The 19,767-nt window shown below is 43.3% G+C and overlaps 1 protein-coding gene across 1 annotated transcript in view; it reads left to right on the top strand.

Moving 5' to 3' along the window:
• Window positions 1–19,767, top strand: part of LOC143028337 (mitochondrial intermediate peptidase) — a 40,747-nt gene that overhangs the window by 3,328 nt on the left and 17,652 nt on the right. The window contains exons 6-8 of the mRNA XM_076190275.1: window positions 403–591; window positions 1,373–1,514; window positions 15,982–16,192. Of these exons, the coding sequence (XP_076046390.1) occupies window positions 403–591; window positions 1,373–1,514; window positions 15,982–16,192 (542 nt within the window). The remainder of the gene's footprint in view (window positions 1–402; window positions 592–1,372; window positions 1,515–15,981; window positions 16,193–19,767) is intronic.

The raw sequence follows: 19,767 nt of genomic DNA, 5'->3' as shown, positions 1-19,767 counted from the left end.
CTCATGGCTTATAACAGCCAGTAGTACTTTTCTTGGAATAAAAGTCAGAACATGGTTGATGTTCTCTGAGTTAGAATGTTTCTCATTAGCAAATAGGAGGAGGAGAGCAGGTACTGGTTTTCAGATCTGTGTAAAAAAGGGTAAAATGAATGTATTTAGGGAGAAGTCTTGTGATCAGTCTGGAGGAGTAATAATCCATCAGCCTTGTATCCATGTGTGAAGGTGTAAGTGTTGATAGGTTTTGGGGATGGAGACAGGATGATGCTCCTCTCAAGTAATCATCCCATGGGGTCACCTCAAGTCAATCCCATCACTGATCCCAAATAACTAATAAAATGCATTTGTTGTATCAATTATACAACATTAATTTTATTCAAATTGAGCTTTAATTTTTTTTTTCAGCTTTGCACTTGAGGGAGACAATGTAGTAGTCACGGGTCTCTATGCCGATTCACACATGGAGATCACAAGAGAAGCTGCTTATAAGATTTTCCTCCATCCAGATCCCCATCAAGAATATCTCCTCCAGGAACTCCTGAAGGCTCGTCATGAGATGGCAACCTTGTGTGGGTTTCCATCATATGCTCACAGGTAAATATAGAGCTTGGGTGCAGTGATGCCCCATGTAGATTTTGTTTTGCTGTATGCCAGGTAGTTTTATTCTGGTGAGAAATGCAGCCCAGGCTAAAGAGAGAATGTGATTCTTTCACAATCCTTCATGATTTTTGTTCAAGATGGTGTGTAGAAGCTTTTTCAACTGAGGGAAAGACCTCAAACTGAAGAGGTTGAGGTTCATTTATTAAAGGTTGTTAAGTTAAAACAACAATCAATCAGTCAATCCAGTGCACTAGGTCTGTCTTGCAGGAGACCCACAACTCCCAGGTAACTATTAATGGCCACTAAATTGGCCCACAAGTCTCTCTGGGATAAGATGTTGTGTTGCTGTCTGGGGAAGGTGTAGAAAGGAAATTGTAAGACAAGGTGTTCTGTGTCTTTTGTGAGGTGATTGCATCTGGGGCAGTTTCATTTTGTAGCCTAATCTATTCTGTGTTGTTGCCATTTCAGTGCTGGATGGTGGTATGAAACAACAATTTTACAAATCTCTTTATATACCAAAAAGCTTCTTTTCCCTTACAAAGGAGGTAGCCAGCCAAGGCATTCACCCACCCCCACCTATTTGCTTCCCTGTTGTCTGTGGGGCTAATGTCTGGGTTTGATGGAGAAGGTGTGTAGTGATTGATCTTGGCTGTTTGTATATAAACCGGGGAATATTAAAAAAAGATCAGTCACTTTGCTTTTATATTTTATATACTTCTCTGAATTCCTGACAAACTTATGCTGGAAGAACCAAATACTTTTTTGTGTCTGACAGAGCCTTGCGTGGAAGTTTAGCTGAAGAGCCAGATCTAGTCACAAATTTCCTTGAACAGCTCGCAAGTGAGATACGACCCAGAGCAGATGAGGACTTTGCTGCAATGGGAGTCATGAAGAAGGCACACAACAGATTTGCAAAGGTGGGGAAATGTTTCATATAATTTTCAAATTGTCAGATCATTCAGTGTATTGCATTGGATGTCTTACAGGAGACCCACAGCTCCAAGGTTTGTGAATAGAGCCCCAAACTTAGCGTATAGATTGCTCAATGAAGAAAAGTTGTATTGTTCTCATTGCTTATTGAATATGTAGTATAAGATATGCACAGTTAGTGAACATTGTAACAGGACACATGTGATGAGAAGTACATACATACATATACCAAGGCTTTTTCCCCCTTACAAGGGAGGTAGCCAAAAAGGAAAAGGCACAAAATCATTCCCACCTATTCCATCCCTGAATACACTCCACACCCCTCCACCCTCCCTCTTATCTTAGCGCCTCCTGGATGACAGGTCATCCCTGCACCTTGTCCACTGCCCTGGGTCAGAAGCAGTGTCGCAAGACACAGCACATCCACAGCAAGGCCGCTTCTTTAAATCGGCGACCCCCCCTCTCCGTCCCCCCATTAAAAGGAGAAGACGGGGAGAAATCCCTTCGGGCTGTGTCAAAATTTGTTCACACATACTACCTCACCCCCCATCCCCCCCGCCCATTCCACCTCATGCATCACAACATCATCCATATACAACTATTCTCCATTCACCCCTGTCTTCTGTCCTCTCCTGTCCTTCCTCAACAGACATTCCCCTCTTCCCCAAAGCCCCCTTCACCCCATCCATCCACCTCATCCTAGGACATCCCCTCATGTTCACTCCCTCCACATCTGCCTTCCATACCTCTTTTACCAGTCTTTCTTCACTCATTCTTTCCATGTGTCCAAACCATCCCAATACTCTTTCATCAACCCTATCTCCCAACTCACTTTCCACCCCTGTTCTCCTCCTCACCTCCTCATTTCTCACTCTATCTAGCCTAGTAACCCCCATCATACTTCTCAGACACCTCATCTCAAACACATTCAAACTCCTTCTCTCTTCCTCTCTTATGTTCCATGTTTCTGCTCCATATAGTGTTGTTGGCACAATCACTCCTTCATACAGTCTCCTCTTAGCCTCCATTCCCAAATGTCTATTCCTCATTACACTTTTTAATCCACCAAGGCATTTACTCGCTTCTCTCAATCTACATTCTACCTCCACCTTCACCCCACCTTTTTCTGCCACATTTGCACCCAAATATCTAAAACTATCCACTTCCTCCAGTTGCTCTCCCTGCTCACTTCCAGTCTACTGCCACTTTCACCCCTTGTACATCTCATCACCTTACTTTTACTCACATTTATCTTTAGCTTTCTTCTATCACATACTCTCCCAAACTCTGTCACCAACTTTCTCAATCCCTCCTCCGATCCTGCCACAAGCGCAGTGTCTTCCGCAAACAACAGCTGGCTCACCTCCCACTTTTCTCCATTTTCTTTAACCATCTCCAATCCCTGACCCACTACCCTTGCATTTACCTCTCGCACTACCCCATCCATGTATAAGTTGAACAGCCAGGGCGACATAACGCATCCTTGACGAAGTCCCACCTTTACCTCGAACCACTCACTCTCTCCATTTCTAATCCTGACACAAGCTCTACTACTCTCATAAAAACTCTTGACAGCTCCCAGAAGCTTTCCTCCTATCCCGTATATCCGCAAAACCTCCCACAGTGCCATTCTGTCTACCCTATTGTAAGCCTTTTCCAGATCCATAAAAGCCCAAAAAACATCCTTCCCCTTTCCTATAGCTTTCTCACATATCTGTCTTACCACAAAGATCTGATCTACACAACCTCTACCCGTCCTAAATCCACACTGTTCCTCACCAATTACTCCCTCTGTTCCTCTCCTAATCCTCTCAATCAAGATCCTCCCATAAGCCTTCCCAACTACACTTAACAAGCTAATCCCTCTGAAACTACTACATTCACACTTGTTCCCTTTTCCCTTGTAAAGAAACGATATCTATATATTTCGATCACAGACTGTGATCCTCTTCAGTGGAATACAGAGTAGTGAGGAAAATACATGTCTAATATACAGAGAAAGAGAAGAAACATAGACAGGGCTCAAGTGGCGTCTATTGCTTTGCGCAGCAAGTCACCCGCCTTCACCAAGGATGGTAATAATTTATTGACAGCCCAAGTAGTAATACAATCTGGTGATCATTGTCCACTTGAGATATTAAAATTAAGAAATTGTTTAATCATAGAAGATTCTATTATTTTCCTTTTGAAACTACACTTGGAGTTGAAAATAATTTTTGCATTATTCCAGTCCATACAGTGGCCTTCTTTGTCTGTGTGTTCGAAAACAGCGGAATTTTGTTGTGCATATCTAACTGAGTTCTTTTTTCCAACATAGACAAAGAAGGCCACTGTATGGACTGGAATAATGCAGGGCGGTGGGCAGGGTGCAGGGATGACCCATCATCCAGGAGGTGCTCAGATGAGAGGAAGGGTGGGAGGGGTGTGGAGTGTATTTAGGGATGAAATGGGTGGGAGTGTTTTTATGCCTTTCCCTTTTTGGCTACCTCCCTTGGAAGGGGGAAAAAGCCTTGGTATATGTATGTATGTAAGTGTAGTTTCAAAAGGAAAATAATAGAATCTTACTACTATGCTGCTGTGACTGGCATTAATAGGATGCTGCACAACATGCAGCTTATATAGCTCAGATTGTGCCTGCCCCTTGGTGTACATGTGAGTTTGCAGAATCCTCTGGACACGCCCCATGATACCCTGCTCTTGGTTGACGAAGTGCTGGACTATCCCACCTCCGAGACGTGCGAATCGAGGCCCACTGGCGCTGCAACCTGTTCTGATGCAGACAGGTGCAAGGCGAGTTCTTCGACGACTTCTATGGCTGCACCAAGGACAAGGCCTGAGAGGTAGACCTGTGGGCTGGAGGTGTTGTTGCTTGCGTGGAGGCACAGATGAAAACGGTGATACTCATGGGCATGAGGGATGAGGAACTGGTACAGCGCATCAGCTTCCTCCCTGCAAAAAGTGTTCAACGCCAGGCACACCCACCCCCACCCCAGCCACTTCCTGCACCCTCCTCGCGACCCAGCGACCCAGCGACCCCTGCCAATCGGGCGGCTGCCGGCACGACCCTGGGAAAGGCTGAGTGGCTAACAATACCTGCCACAGCTGTGGAACCAAGGCACACTGCCCTCGCTCCCCCAAACGTCCTGCCAGGAACACCCGCTGCGGTGCCTACAATAAATACTTGTATATATATCTACATATGTGTGTGTGTATATATATATATATACACACATGGGGTATTGGCTGCTTGTTATTGTGGCAAAGTAGCATGCAGTCGATACTTTAGGGTCTATATGGGGCGCCCCTACGGACCAGAGCCACACATAATTTTGTCTATGATAGAAGAAATTCTGTTCATAGAGAAATGATGACACTTTTATGCTACGACTGTCCCTCCGTTATGCTGTCCCCCAACCCCTTGTTGCTGTCCTGTACCATTTCTCTGAGTATTCTCTTTCTGTGATGGGGGAATTCCCTGTGGTGGGGGAAAAGAATACTACCACCAAGTTTCCCACTTGGATCGTAAGAGGCGAGAATAAAGGGACGGGGAGAGGGACTAGGCATCCTTCTCCCTGTAGCCCCAAGGGGCAGATTCCTAAAACGAAAAGGAAAGGCATAAGGGGTGCTGGAGGGCCTCGGGCCAGCACCCTAAGGTTTGGGTCTTTTAATGTGCGTGGATGTGGTACAGATGAGAGTAAAAGGGAAGAGATAGGTAGTATGTTTATGAGAAGAAAGATGGATGTGTTGGCTTTGAGTGAAACTAAGTTGAAAGGGAAGGGTGAGTGTAAGTTTGGGAGTGTAAGTGGGAGGTTATCAGGAGTGAAGAGAGGGCGAGGGAGGGAAGGGATGGCTATTCTAGTAAGTGAGGAGATAGGTAAACGTGTAGTGGAGTGGAAGGAGGTTTCCTCAAGGATAATGTGGATGAGGGTGAAACTGGGAAAGGAGATGTGGGTCTTTGTAAGTGCATATGGGCCTGGCAGTGAGAAGAGCATGGAAGAAAGGGAGGCCTTTTGGATAGATTTAAATGAGTGCATAGAGGGTTTAGGAAGAAATGTCAATGTAATAGTACTGGGAGACCTTAATGCTAGGGTGGGAAATGGTCCAATCGATGGAGTGGTTGGGAAGTGTGGAGTTCCAGGAAAGAATCGTAGTGGAGAGTTGATGGTGGAAATGTGTCTAGAAAGAGAGTTGATGATAGCAAATACAGTGTTTCGGAAGAAAGTCAAGCATAAGTACACATGGGAGAGGGTGGTGGAGGGAAGGGTGGTAGATAGAGCGCTAATGGATTATGTAGTGGTAAATAGGATTATGATAGGAAGAGTTAAGGATGTACATGTGCTAAAGGGAGAGGGTGGGGGAATATCAGATCATTTTTTGGTGGAAGGTAAGCTGAGAGTGGAGGATAGATGGAGAAGGAGGAAAGGGACAAAAGGTAGGGAGGTTCTTAGATTGAACTCCTTGAATGAAAAGGAAAAGGAGAAGGAGTACGAAAAGAAGCTGAAGGAGGAGTGGGAGGGAGTAAAGGATAGAGCAGAGATGGGTGTGGAGGAGGAATGGGGATGGTTCAAGGAGGGAGTCTTAAAGTGTGCAAGGATGGTGTGTGGAACAAGAAGGACAGGGGGAAATAGAAGAAAGGGTAGTGAATGGTGGGATGAGGAAACAAAGAAGGTTGTAGAAGAGAAGAAGCGAGCTTTCACAGATTGGTTACAAAAGAGGACAGGGGAGTCATATGAGACGTACAAAGAAAAGAAAAGAGAAGTAAAGCAAAAGGTAAAGGAGACAAAGAGGAGAGCAGATGTGAAATGGGGTAGGAGTATGACAGAAAATTTTGAAAGTAATAAAAAGATGTTTTGGAAAGAAATTAAGAGAGGAAGAGGAGGCGAATCAAGTAGAGAAGAAAAGGTAAAAGGTACAGATGGAGAGATGATAATGGAAGAGATGGCAGTGAGGGGAAGATGGGCAGAATATTTTAGGGAGTTGCTGAATGTGAAGGAAAGATAGCTGCAGTGGGAAATGCGAAGAAAATGAGAGTGATGAGTGAGGAGAATGGAGGAGAAATAAGGAAGGATGAGGTGAAGGCAGTTGTAAAGATGATGAAAGCAGGTAAGGCACCTGGTCTGGATGGATGTCATGCAGAATGTCTGAAAAAGGGAGGTTCAGTGATGGTGGACTGGTTGGTGAGGTTATTTAATGTTTGCTGGAGAGAGGGTAGAGTACCGGAGGACTGGAGTAGTGCCTGTATAGTTCCTCTTTACAAGGGAAAAGGGGACAAGTGTGAATGTAGTAGTTTCAGAGGGATTAGCCTGTTGAGTGTAGTAGGGAAGGCTTATGGGAGGATCTTAATTGAGAGGATTAGGAGAGGAACAGAAGGAGTAATTGGTGAGGAACAGTGTGGATTTAGGACGGGTAGAGGTTGTGTAGATCAGATCTTTGTGGTAAGACAGATATGTGAGAAAGCTATAGGAAAGGGGAAGGATGTTTTTTGGGCTTTTATGGATCTGGAAAAAGCTTATGATAGGGTAGACAGAAAGGCACTGTGGGAGGTTATGCAGATTTATGGGATAGGAGGAAAGCTTTTGGGAGCTGTCAAGAGTTTTTATGAGAGTAGTAGAGCATGTGTTAGGATTAGAAATGGAGAGAGTGAGTGGTTTGAAGTAAAGGTGGGACTTCGTCAAGGATGCGTTATGTCGCCCTGGCTGTTCAACTTATACATGGATGGAGTGGTGCGAGAGGTGAATGCAAGGGTAGTGAGTCAGGGATTGGAGATGGTTAAAGAAAATGGAGAAAAGTGGGAGGTGAGCCAGCTGTTGTTTGCGGACGACACTGCGCTTGTGGCAGGGTCAGAGGAGGGATTGAGGAAGCTGGTGGCAGAGTTTGGGAGAGTATGTGATAGAAGAAAGCTAAAGATAAATGTGGGTAAAAGTAAGGTGATGAGATGTACAAGGGGTGAAAGTGGCAGTAGACTGGAAGTGAACATTAAGGGAGAGCGACTGGAGGAAGTGGATAGTTTTAGATACTTGGGTGCAAGTGTAGCAGGAAAAGGTGGAGTGAAGGTGGAGGTAGAATGTAGATTGAGAGAAGCGAGTAAATGCCCTGGTGGTTTAAAGAGTGTAATGAGGAATAGACATTTGGGAATGGATGCGAAGAGGAGACTGTATGAAGGAGTGATTGTGCCAACAGCACTGTATGGGGCAGAAACGTGGAACATAAGAGAAGAAGAGAGAAGGAGTTTGAATGTGTTTGAGATGAGGTGTCTGAGAAGTATGGTAGGGGTTACTAGGCTGGATAGAGTGAGAAATGAGGAGGTGAGGAGGAGAACAGGGGTAACAAAGGATTTGGGAGATAGGGTTGATGAAAGAATATTAGGATGGTTTGGACACATGGAAAGAATGAGTGAAGAAAGACTAGTAAAAGAGGTATGGAAGGCAGATGTGGAGGGAGTGAACATGAGGGGACGTCCTAGGATGAGGTGGATGGATGGGGTGAAGGGGGCTTTGGGGAAGAGGGGAATGTCTGTTGAGGAAGGAAGGGAGAGGACGGAAGACAGAGGTGAGTGGAGAATGGTTGTATATGGATGATGTTGTGACTGCATGAGGAGAAATGGGCGGGGGGGTGGGGGGTGTTGTAGTATGTGTGAGTAAATTTTGACGCAGCCCGAAGGGATTTCTCCCCGTCCTCGCCTTATATGCAAAGGGGGACTGAGAGGGGGGGTCGCCGATTAAATGAAGCGGCCTTGCTGTGGATGTGCTGTGTCTTGCGACACTGCTTCTGACCCAGGGCTGTGGGCAGGGTGCAGGGATGACCCGTCATCCAGGAGGTGCTCAGATGAGAGGAAGGGTGGGAGGGGTGTGGAGGGTATTTAGGGATGAAATGGGTGGGAGTGTTTTTATGCCTTTCCCTTTTTGGCTACCTCCCTTGGAAGGGGGAAAAAGCCTTGGTATATGTATGTATGTACATATATATATATATATATATATATATATATATATATACATATATATATACATATATATATGATATGTATATATATATATATATATATATATATATATATATATGTTGGTACATTGTGACAAGTTGATGAAGGTGGAAAAAGAAGTCACGGGTCTAGTTCCGAGTTACTGAGTTTATTCCTGACCGGTTTCGCTCTATGCTTCTTCAGAGGAATGTGACTCTGGAGTGAAGCTGGCGGTATACATAGTCTGAGTAAGACCGCGTTCCCTCCTTGGAGGTGGGTTACGTTTGGTTGTACAATGTTTTTTAATACAATGAACAATAGTGATAATAATACAATAAATTGTTGTGATGTTATTACAAAACAGCTCCGGTGTGTGTGGAATGTTGATCGAGGGTGTAACTTCACTTACAATGTTACACCCTCGATCAACATTCCACACACACCGGAGCTGTTTTGTAATAACATCACAACAATTTATTGTATTATTATCACTATTGTTCATTGTATTAAAAACCATTGTACAACCAAACGTAACCCACCTCCAAGGAGGGAACGCGGTCTTACTCAGACTATGTATACCGCCAGCTTCACTCCAGAGTCACATTCCTCTGAAGAAGCATAGAGCGAAACCGGTCAGGAATAAACTCAGTAACTCGGAACTAGACCCGTGACTTCTTTTTCCACCTTCATCATATATATATATATATATATATATACATACATATATATATATATATACTGTATATATATATATATATTATATATATATATATATATATACAGTGCTTGACAAAAGTTCGCGGCGCCTCAGCGAATCTAAACAAAAATGCACAAAAATGTAATTAATCATTATATTTATTGGATTTTTACTCACCTAATACTTGGTTGGGAGTCCTTTGCGCTTTAACACAGCCTCAAGACGACGTGGAAGTGAAGCAGCTAGGTTGTGGAGGGTTGTCGGCTCAAAATTATCCCAGATTTCCTGAATGGCTGCCTCGAGCTTGGGTATAGAGCTGACGTCTTTGCCTTGTAACCGTTTTAAAATTCGCGCCGAGTCGGGCACGCATACGCACACACGCAGCAACATCACAAACATTTGTGGTGACTGCTTTCTATTTTACCATATACAGTCGATCCTCATATAATGCGGTCATTATGTACACTGGAAACTGCTCAAAAAAGGGTGTGGGGCGAGGGGATAGCCGTGGGTGGCTGCCTGCGGTTACGTGTCAACCGCCGGGTACTGATACAGGAGGGAGGGAGGGGAGGAGAAGGGGAGTAGGGGGTGGTAGGGGTTAGCCAACAAGCTTTAGCTTTTCGCTTCCACCACCTGCGCCATGCTATCGTGAAATTTTACCGCCCTAACCTGTTGAAGTGTAATGTTTCTTTCGTTTGGAACACAACTAATAAGTCTGATAATGACTGCTCTTGTCTTGTCTTAATTTCTCTTATGAGGTTGTTGTTGTTGTTGTTGTTGTTGTCGTTCCCTAGACTGTCTGTCCGAGCAGTCCCGTCTCCCCAAGGAATGCCATAGCCGAAACTGGGTTTTCCCACAAATCCTTTATAGAGCGTATGTTGTGTTGTTTGCGTGCATGATTGTGTATAATGCAGTCTTCCATTATGTGTTGTATGGTATGGGGTGAAGTGTTACATCCTGGGCAGCTGTTCACAATGCGGTCATCCAGCCTCTTCTGGTAGCTTAGAAGTGCTGGGTGGTGACCGCACCGCAGTCTGGCCAAGTGGACTCTGTCCTTTCATGGGAGAGAGGATTCAGAAGAGTGGATATCAGGGGGTCTGGCATGCAGCAGTGTGTTGTCTTTCAGTGTGTTAATGGAGCGGTGAGTGATCTGATTATGAATATGTTTCTGGAGGCTGGTATTTGGTGGTTGTGGAGGAAGAGAAGAGAGTATCTGTGCGTGATAAAGGTCTTTGGGTGTTGTTTTAATGTTTCTTGGTGTGTGTGGGTGTTCTGCTATGTAGTGTAGCGGGTGTAATGTGTTTGTGGTGGCTGTGGCAAGTGTTTGTGTGCCTCTCATGTCGAGGTGGTCCTTGACTTTGAGGACTTTTGTTTCATGGTGTAAATGGTCTGTAGGTGTTGTATTTGTGCAGCCTGTAATTGTTTTTAGGGCTTTGTTTTGTATGATTTGAAGGGTGTTGTGGTGTGTCTCACTGAGATTAGGAGCCCATGCAGGACTCGCATAATTCAACACTGAGCGTATGCATTGTTTGTATATTGTTATATTAGTTTCTTTGTTTTGTCCAAATGTTGTTCCAGTGATTGACTTAAGTGCGTTAAGTCTGGGTGTGCATTTGTTTTTTATGTTTGTGATGTGTTATTTGAAAGACATGGATGTATCGTATGTTACACCAAGAATTTTCGGTGTGTTTGTGTGTGGTATTAGAGTGTTGTTGATGTAGAGATGAGGTATGTATTTGTGTTCTTTTGTCCAGTTGGTGAGAAGTGTTGCTGTAGATTTGGTTGGAGCTATTTTGAGTCTGTTTGTGATGAACCATGTGTTGAGTGTGTCAAGGTATGGCTGGATTATTTCTGCAGCTTTGTCTGTGTTACGATGTGTGCATGTGATTGTTATGTCGTCTGCGTAGGAAGAGATTTGTATTTCTGAGGTGTCTGGCGTGGGTAAGTCATGCATGTATAGATTAAATAGTGTGGGGGATAGAACTGAGCCCTGTGGTACTCCGTTCTTAATGTTTCTGATGTGCGATGATTGGCCATTATATGACACGTAAGCATTCCTACCTGCCAGATAATTGGCCAGCCATCTTTTGGTGTTATTGTGCATGTCTGTGTTATATATTTTATTTGTTAGGTTGTGGCGGGGGATAACATCAAAAGCTTTACTAATGTCTAATGTTATAAGAAGTGTTCTTTGGTGGGGCCTATCTGAATTGATGCCATCTAAAATTCTTTGTGTGAGGTTTATCAGAAGAGTGTTTGTGGAGTGTAGTGGCCTAAAACCGTGTTGTGAGTCAGCAAGGGGAATATGTGGTGTGACAAGTTTAAGTATTAGGCGTTCAATGACTTTAGAGGGGGTGCAGAGAAGTGTGATTGGACGGTGCGATGTTGGGATTGTTGGGTCTTTGTTCGGTTTTGGAATGGTGATTATTTTACCATGCTTCCAGATGTTGGGTATAGTGTTGTGTGAATAGCTGTAGTTTGCAATGTTTGTGAGTGCGTGTATACCTTGTGGTCCAATGTGTTTTAGGTGGATGTTGCTTATGTTATCAGGGCCACAGGCAGATGAGTGCTTGAGACTATGTATTATGAGTTTTGTCTGACTGTCTATGAAGGGTATATAGTCTGAGTCTTTGGGAAAGTCTTTCTTACGTCAAATTGTGCGTCGGTCGTCAGGGTGAGAAATGAGATGGCTTGTCTGTGCAAAATGACGTATCAGTGCGTTTGCTTGTTGTCTGTTACTGTTGGATAGTGTAATGCTGTTGAGTGTTTTGTACAATTTGCTGGTGTTTGTTTTGTGATCAAGTGTATTGATAAAGTTTTGCCAATTTTGTGTTTTTTGTTCATGTATTTTATTGGCAATCACAGTGTTTAGTGTTTGTATTTGGTCTGCTATGTTTTGAGGGATAGGTGTGGGGGTACCGTGTTTAAGTGTGTCACGTTGTCTGATGAGGCTTTGGATTTCTGGTGTGAAGTTGGGGTTGTGTGATTTTCTGTTGCCTCTAGGGATGTATCTCTTGTCTGCATTTTGTATGATTGTATTAAAAGTGTGCACAGCATTGTTTATGTTTGTGATTGGTGTACTGTTAAGTGTTTCAAAATGTTGTTCTGTCTCTTCAGTAAAAGCTTCCCAGTTTGGTGTAAGTGTGTCTGTGGCCGACTGGGGTGCATCTTGTTTTGGTGGTGATGATGATTGGAAGGTGGTCAGAGCCAAGGGTTCCGACCACTCTCCATGATGTTGTTGGGGTTAGGCAGGGGGAGCAGAAGGTGATATCAGGAGAGGAGGGAGTGTAGAGGGCTTGGTGTGGGATATGTGTATGATTATGTGTGTTGTTCATGATAGTCAATGTGTCAAACTGAGTCTGTATATCAAGCCCTCTGTCTGTGTCAGGGTTGTCGACATACCAGGCAGACGACTTGGCGTTGAAGTCACCACCCATGATCAGGTTGGGGATTGAGGCTAGTTGGCTAAAATGAGGCCTGAAGGTGTCTGGAACTGTGGGGGATGATTGGGGGGGAATGTACATGTTAACTATTGTCAGTGTTGATTTGTTGCCTGTGCGGATTCGAATGGATTGGATTTCTGTTGTGTTATCTGTGGTAGGGAGGAGAATTTTGGTTGTGGCACTTGTGTCCACAAAACAGATGGAGTGGTGGATCAGGGTGATGAGTCCACCGCCATAGCCATCAGTCCGGTCTTGTCTGATGGTGGTGTAATTATGAAATGATGGTGTTTTGTGTGAGTGTCTTAGTTTTGTTTCTTGTAAAATCGCAATGTTTTATGTTGTGTTGTTTAAGAAAGTGTTCAAGTTCATGTTTTTTCGTGTTAATACCGTCAATGTTGTGTTGTAATATGTTGATGTTGTGTGTTTTGTATGTGTTGTATGTTGCCGTTTGGGGTTGAGGTTGGGGTGGTAGTGGGGAAGGTGTAGGATCTGGGTCAGAGGGGGGGGGAAAGGAGAGATCGGGGACAAAGGAAGGGGAGTACTAATCGGGGGTAAGGGCAGAGGGAAATTGTGAGTGGGTGAGGGTGTTGGCTGTGGTTGGGGAGGTGGGAGTGGAGTTACTGGAGGGCAGGTAGAACATGTCCAAGTGTTTGTGTATTGGTTTGTGTCAGCAAGTGTTGTACAAGTGAGGTGGGCCCAGTTTTTGCACATATTGCACTGAACTGAGCCCTTTGTCTGTCTGCTCGAAGTAATGGGTTTAGAGCATGTTGGGCATGTGTATTTTGTGGTGGGCCCTGGATTGCTCTCTACATCTCCAGCTAAAAGTAGAAGAAGAGGAGTGATCGCCGGAAAATCACCCCTCGATGCAGAAAAAACATAATATTGCATGTTGGGAAAAAGGATTTTGTTACTGGCGGTGGTGGTTTGGGAGATCAAAAACAGACATATACACGCTTACACACGTGTAGACACGCACACGTAGACACGTGTTAGACAACCAGTGTATGTTGTGAATGCGCGTGCGTGTACACACAAATACGAACACAGACACACGCACGTACATGCTTACTTGTACATGTGAACACAGACACATACAGTGCTCGACAAAATTCGCGCCTGCTTAGGCCAGATCGGGCGCAAACTATGGCGAAAAAATGATGGTCATTTTGATGGTGAAACAAAGATGTCAGAACTCGCGCCTGCCTGTATGACGTCACTGCATCCAAGGACGATGCGACCAGGGAAGCTGGAGCGCGTCAGTTGCCTCAGGGCATTCGTAGAGGTAGGGTGTGTGTGGCGTTGTGCTCGTGTGGGGGCCAAGTTTTGTGTCGCATTTTTTTACCTTTTTTCCCTTTTCAGTGTAAATATGGCTCCGACCAACCATTTAAGCAATGAACAGATTGCACAGGTGCTGGTATTGAAAGATGCAGGCCATGGAACGAAAGAAATAAGTGACTTGATGAACATAAACCCTTCCACAGTGCGCAGGTGGATAAGGCATCGACGCCAAGAAAACAGTGGTGCAGACCCAGTGCCTAGAAAACACACTGGCAGGCCTAGGAAAACTTCCCATAGGGCCATTAGTAGCCCTATGGGAAGTTTTCCTAGGCCTGCCAGTGTGTTTTCTAGGCACTGGGTCTGCACCACTGTTTTCTTGGCGTCGACGCCTTATCCACCTGCGCACTGTGGAAGGGTTTATGTTCATCAAGTCACTTATTTCTTTCGTTCCATGGCCTGCATCTTTCAATACCAGCACCTGTGCAATCTGTTCATTGCTTAAATGGTTGGTCGGAGCCATATTTACACTGAAAAGGGAAAAAAGGTAAAAAAATGCGACACAAAACTTGGCCCCCACACGAGCACAACGCCACACACACCCTACCTCCACGAATGCCCTGAGGCAACTGACGCGCTCCAGCTTCCCTGGTCGCATCGTCCTTGGATGCAGTGACGTCATACAGGCAGGCGCGAGTTCTGACATCTTTGTTTCACCATCAAAATGACCATCATTTTTTCGCCATAGTTTGCGCCCGGTCTGGCCTAAGCAGGGGCGAATTTTGTCGAGCACTGTACATGCACACACACACACACGCCACACACACATATATACGCCACATACACACACACACACGTGTATACACCACATACACACACATATGTATACAGACGCTCCTCAACTTACGTTTTAGTTACGTTCCGAACGGCCGAACGTAAGTTGAAAAATAACGTAAGTTGTTACTGTACTATACATCCGTAAATTCTATTACCGTATCTTATAAAACACCCCTAGATCATTAATTATACACATAACATTGTAAAATAATAACATTAATTTCAAATAAATTAAATTCAAGCAACATAAATTGAGATGGTGGAGGAGGAGGGGAGGAGGAGGATGAGGCAAGGCACGTTCAGTCTGTCGTTTGTGCCATGTAAACAATGGACGCAGCGTCATGTGTAAGTATCGTTTGAACAACGGAGAGCGCGCTAAACTAAAAAATTCACTCAATTTTTTTTTTTTACAATTTTTTACAGTCAGTTCAAACGTAAAATCGAAAAAACGTAAAACGAATGAATGTAAGTAGAGGAGCGTCTGTATATGTCACATACACATATGCATATACGCTACATACACACACATGTATATACGCACCAACACATACATATGCCACATACATACACCACATACATGCGCACACATGCACACACACACTTGCACGCATGCACACACACACACACACACACACATACACATACACATACATACGGTTCTCGGTATTTAATATGGAAAGTCAGCATACGCGGATTTGGTCATACGTGGTAATTTCAGGAACCTAACCCCCGCGTTATTTGAGGGACTCCTGTACAACCATTCTTCATTCACCCCTGTCTTCTGTCCTCTCCTGTCCTTCCTCAACAGACATTCCCTTCTTCCCCAAAGCCCCCTTCACCCCATCCATCCACCTCATCCTAGGACGTCCCTTCATGTTCACTCCCTCCACATCTGCCTTCCATACCTCTTTTACCAGTCTTTCTTCACTCATTCTTTCCATGTGTCCAAACGTAAAAAATAATATACATGAAAAATATTTATAAAATGCTTGCTGAATAGGTGTGGGAGGCTGGTATATGGATCTGCAGAATAGATTTCCACATAGGGGTCAAGGAGTTAAGGAGTCGGGAGTCGGAGTCTGGAGTCGAAGTCGGAGTCAGAGGAATCAAAGGAGTCAGAGTCGGAGTCGGCATCCTAGGAATTCTAGGAGTTGGAGTCGGAGTCAGAGTCGGACTTTATACCATCCGACTCTGCAACCCTGCTAAAAATATTAAAAGTTTTAATCAATTAATTTTTTTTTCAGGAAGTATCACCATGGGATGTTCCCTTCTTCACTAATATGGCACGGCAAACCAAATTCAATGTCAACAGTTCAGACTTGGCAAACTATTTCTCTCTTGGTGCTGTCATGGAAGGCTACAATAGTCTTATGCAGAAGCTATTTGAAATTAGTTTGGTTGTAGAGGAACCATCCCTTGGAGAATTATGGGTACCTGAAGTATATAAGCTAGCTGGTAAGTTGATTTCTGGTGTGTAATGAGTTTATAGTACTGTTTATCTTTGTATAGCAAATGCTTCTTATTCCTCAAAAGGGAAGTAGCCACCCAAGATATGCACCCAGACTCCACCCATCTCACACCCATTTATTATACTATTAAAAGTCATAAGCTTTAGCTCTAGTACTTTAGCACTTCCTCTTTGAAATATGCCTATTCTTCCTCCACTCTTGTTTCTCTTATCTTTCATTACATCCCATGCTTCTCACAATGTCTGGTATCCGTTCTCTTTTTTGTTCTCATAATAATTTCATCTCTCCTGCTTTTAATCTTAATGGTCTTTCTTTTAATTAAATCATTTGTAGCTTTGGGGTATTTGTTTTCTGTATTACTTTTTGTACTTTCTACTTTCTCTGCTGATTCCCTAATGATATTTACTAAATTCAAATTCATATCTTTGACGTTGTCCTCATTATTTTTTAGAGCTTTGAATCTATTTTTAATTTCTAATAGAATTTTTTTATTATTATCCTTGACCTTCACAAGGCTTATTTTCTTTTTTAAAACTAGTTTATTTCTCTCGTCTCTGAAATTGAATTTAGCTGTGCAACCTACCATTCTATGGTCACTACCTATGTTGACTTTATTTATGACTGTAACATTGTTAACACTCTTGCTCTCATCTCCTAATATGAAATCTACTTTGTTCTTTGTTATTCTATTTAGACTTCTCTAGGTCCATTTATGACTTGCACACTTTTGGAAGAAAGTGTTCATTATTTTCATGTTATAGTTCTCTGCAAAATTGACTAACATCTTGCCTCCGTCATTTCTTTCACCAACTTCAAACTTTCCAATGCATGACTCATCTCCCATCTTCCCCACTTTAGCATTAAAGTTGCCTATTACCAATGTGTACTTACTTTTTTCTTGATCCGAGACCTGACTTAAATCATTATAGAAGGACTCTGAAGTTGATGCATAAACCTGAACTGTTTTTAGAGTATACCTTTTACACAGCCTAATCACAATCCAAGCTACCCTGTCTGAAAACTACTGAATTTGGCTACATTACCAGCAACCTCATGGTTTATCAAGAATCCTACTCCACTAGCTCTTTCTTTGTCTTTACCTCTTTATTAGAACAGGTGGAACTATCTTATAACTGTATTAGTTTTTCTTCCACTTTTTGGACTTTGCTCAGTCCCATGATGTCCCATTTGATGTTGTCTAGTTCTTCCAGTAAACTTTCCAGCCTGTGGTCTTCTAAGAGGGTTCTTATGTTGTAAGTATAGATCTTCATTTTCTTCATGCTATTTAATGTCAAAGACTTGGATCTGCTTGGACAGTGCTTACATTCAGTGGCACACTGCCTGTAAGCACACAAGGCAATGCAGTTGGACCTTTAGGAGACAATGAACCAACAGGAATGCCCAGTTTTCTTTTGGTTGTGCAAATCATAGTTTCTACAAATTTTTGGCAGTAATCTCACCTTCCTGCCAACTGGTTTCTGGTGAGATATTTCTTTGGTGTCACCTTATTCATTATATTTGGTGAAGCCCTGTATATCTATAGGGTACCACACTGTCATTATGATGGTATCCCATATATCTATGAGGAATTTCCCTTTTTGCCATCAGGGACGTGCCAGATAGCAGTGGGTGTTGTGACTGTGTGTGCTAGCTGCTCTGTGTCTCATTTTTCTTACAAAACCTGTTCGATATGGGTGACCCTGCAGAAATTTCCTCTCAATCAACATAGCTTTTGTAGTCATTAAGAGTCTCAAGCCTATCCACCATATCAAGGTGTCAACTCTTGGATGGGATATATACATATACTAGGTGTACGGGATAAGTTTGACACTTTTTCGGAAAGGAAAGAAAAACATCATATCTTGGCCAAAAATTGATGTATTCTCAAAATTCAAAGTGCATCCCTTAGACAATTTTTTGCCAAATACAGCTCACTCAAAGAAGCCACCCTGAACCTCCACCATAGCTTCCAGGTGGAACCTGAACCTGCAGCACGCAGCCTTCACAGTGGGAAGAAATGATAAATGGTGTCCCGCAAGGTTTTGTACTGGCTGCAATCATGTTTGCCATATATATAAATGACATGGATGAAGGAGTAGTGTCATATGAATTTCTTTGCAGATGATGCAAAAATACTAAAGAAAGTAAGAACAGAGGAGGATTGTGAATCATTACAGGTAGACCTGGACAAAATGTGGATATGGACTCAAAAGTGGAAAGTGAACGTCAATATCAAGAAATGTAGTATAATGGAGTTTGGAAAAAGTAAAAACAGAATATCAAGAAATTATAGAATTGGTGAAGAAGAGGTCAAAAAAGTGAACTCGGAAAGAGACCTTGGAGTAATAATCAGCGAAGACATGACACCGAACAAACATATAAACAAAATAGTCGGAGAAACCTTCAACCTATTAAGGTCAATGAAAGTGGCATTTGACTACTTGGATGAGGAAATTATTAAGAAAATATTAATTACACTAATAAAACCAAAAATGGAGTATGCAGCAACACTATGGACACACAGTACTAAAAAGAATATAAAGAAATTAGAAAGAATACAAAGAGCAACAACAAAGTTGGTACAAATTCTTTCCAAATTAACATACAAACAAAGATTGTCCAAATTGGAATTACCAACTCTGGAATAAAAAAGAGAAAGAGCAGGTCTGCTGACTATAGAATCATGAAAGAAATGGAAATCCTAGATAGGAATGATTTACTAGAATGGGACAATGGAAAAACAAGAGGACACAAAAAGAAACTCAAAAGGATAACTTAAGAAGAGATCTGAAAAAAAAAAGCTTAGCAATGGATACATACATACATACATATCCCAAGGCTTTTTCCCCCTTACTAGGGAGGTAGCCAAAAAGGAAAAGGCATAAAAACATTCCCACCCATTCCATCCCCGAAAACACTCCACACCCCTCCACCCTCCTTCCCATCTTAGCACCTCCTAGATGACGGGTCATCCCTGCACCCTGTCCACTGCCCTGGGTCAGAAGCAGTGTCGCAAGACAGAGCACATCCACAGCAAGGCCGCTTCATTAAAATGGCGACCCCCCCTCTCCGTCCCCCCATATAAAGGAGAGGACGGGGAGAAATCCCTTCGGGCTGCGTCAAAATTTTGCTCACACACACTACCTCACCCCACATCCCCCCGTCCATTCCACCTCATGCATCACAACATCTTCCATATACAACCATTCTCTATTCACTCCTGTCTTCTGTCCTCTCCCGTCCTTCCTCAACAGACATTCCCCCCCTCCCCAAAGCCCCCTTCACCCCATCCATCCATCTCATCCTAGGACGTCCCCTCATGTTCACTCCTCCACATCTGCCTTCCATACCTCCTTTACTAGTCTTTCTTCACTCATTCTTTCCATGTGTCCAAACCATCCTAATACTCTTTCATCAACCCTATCTCCCAACTCCCTTTCCACCCCTGTTCTCCTCCTCACCTCCTCATTTCTCACTCTATCTAGCCTAGTAACCCCTATCATACTTGTCAGACACCTCATCTCAAACACATTCAAGCTCCTTCTCTCTTCCTCTCTTATG

The sequence above is a fragment of the Oratosquilla oratoria genome, chromosome 9 (assembly GCF_046742065.1).
Source record: "Oratosquilla oratoria isolate Oo_2021 chromosome 9, ASM4674206v1, whole genome shotgun sequence".
NCBI classification, from domain to species: Eukaryota; Metazoa; Arthropoda; class Malacostraca; order Stomatopoda; family Squillidae; genus Oratosquilla; species Oratosquilla oratoria.
Note: the sequence above shows the minus strand (reverse complement) of the source record. Positions and strands in the feature narration are given on the sequence as shown.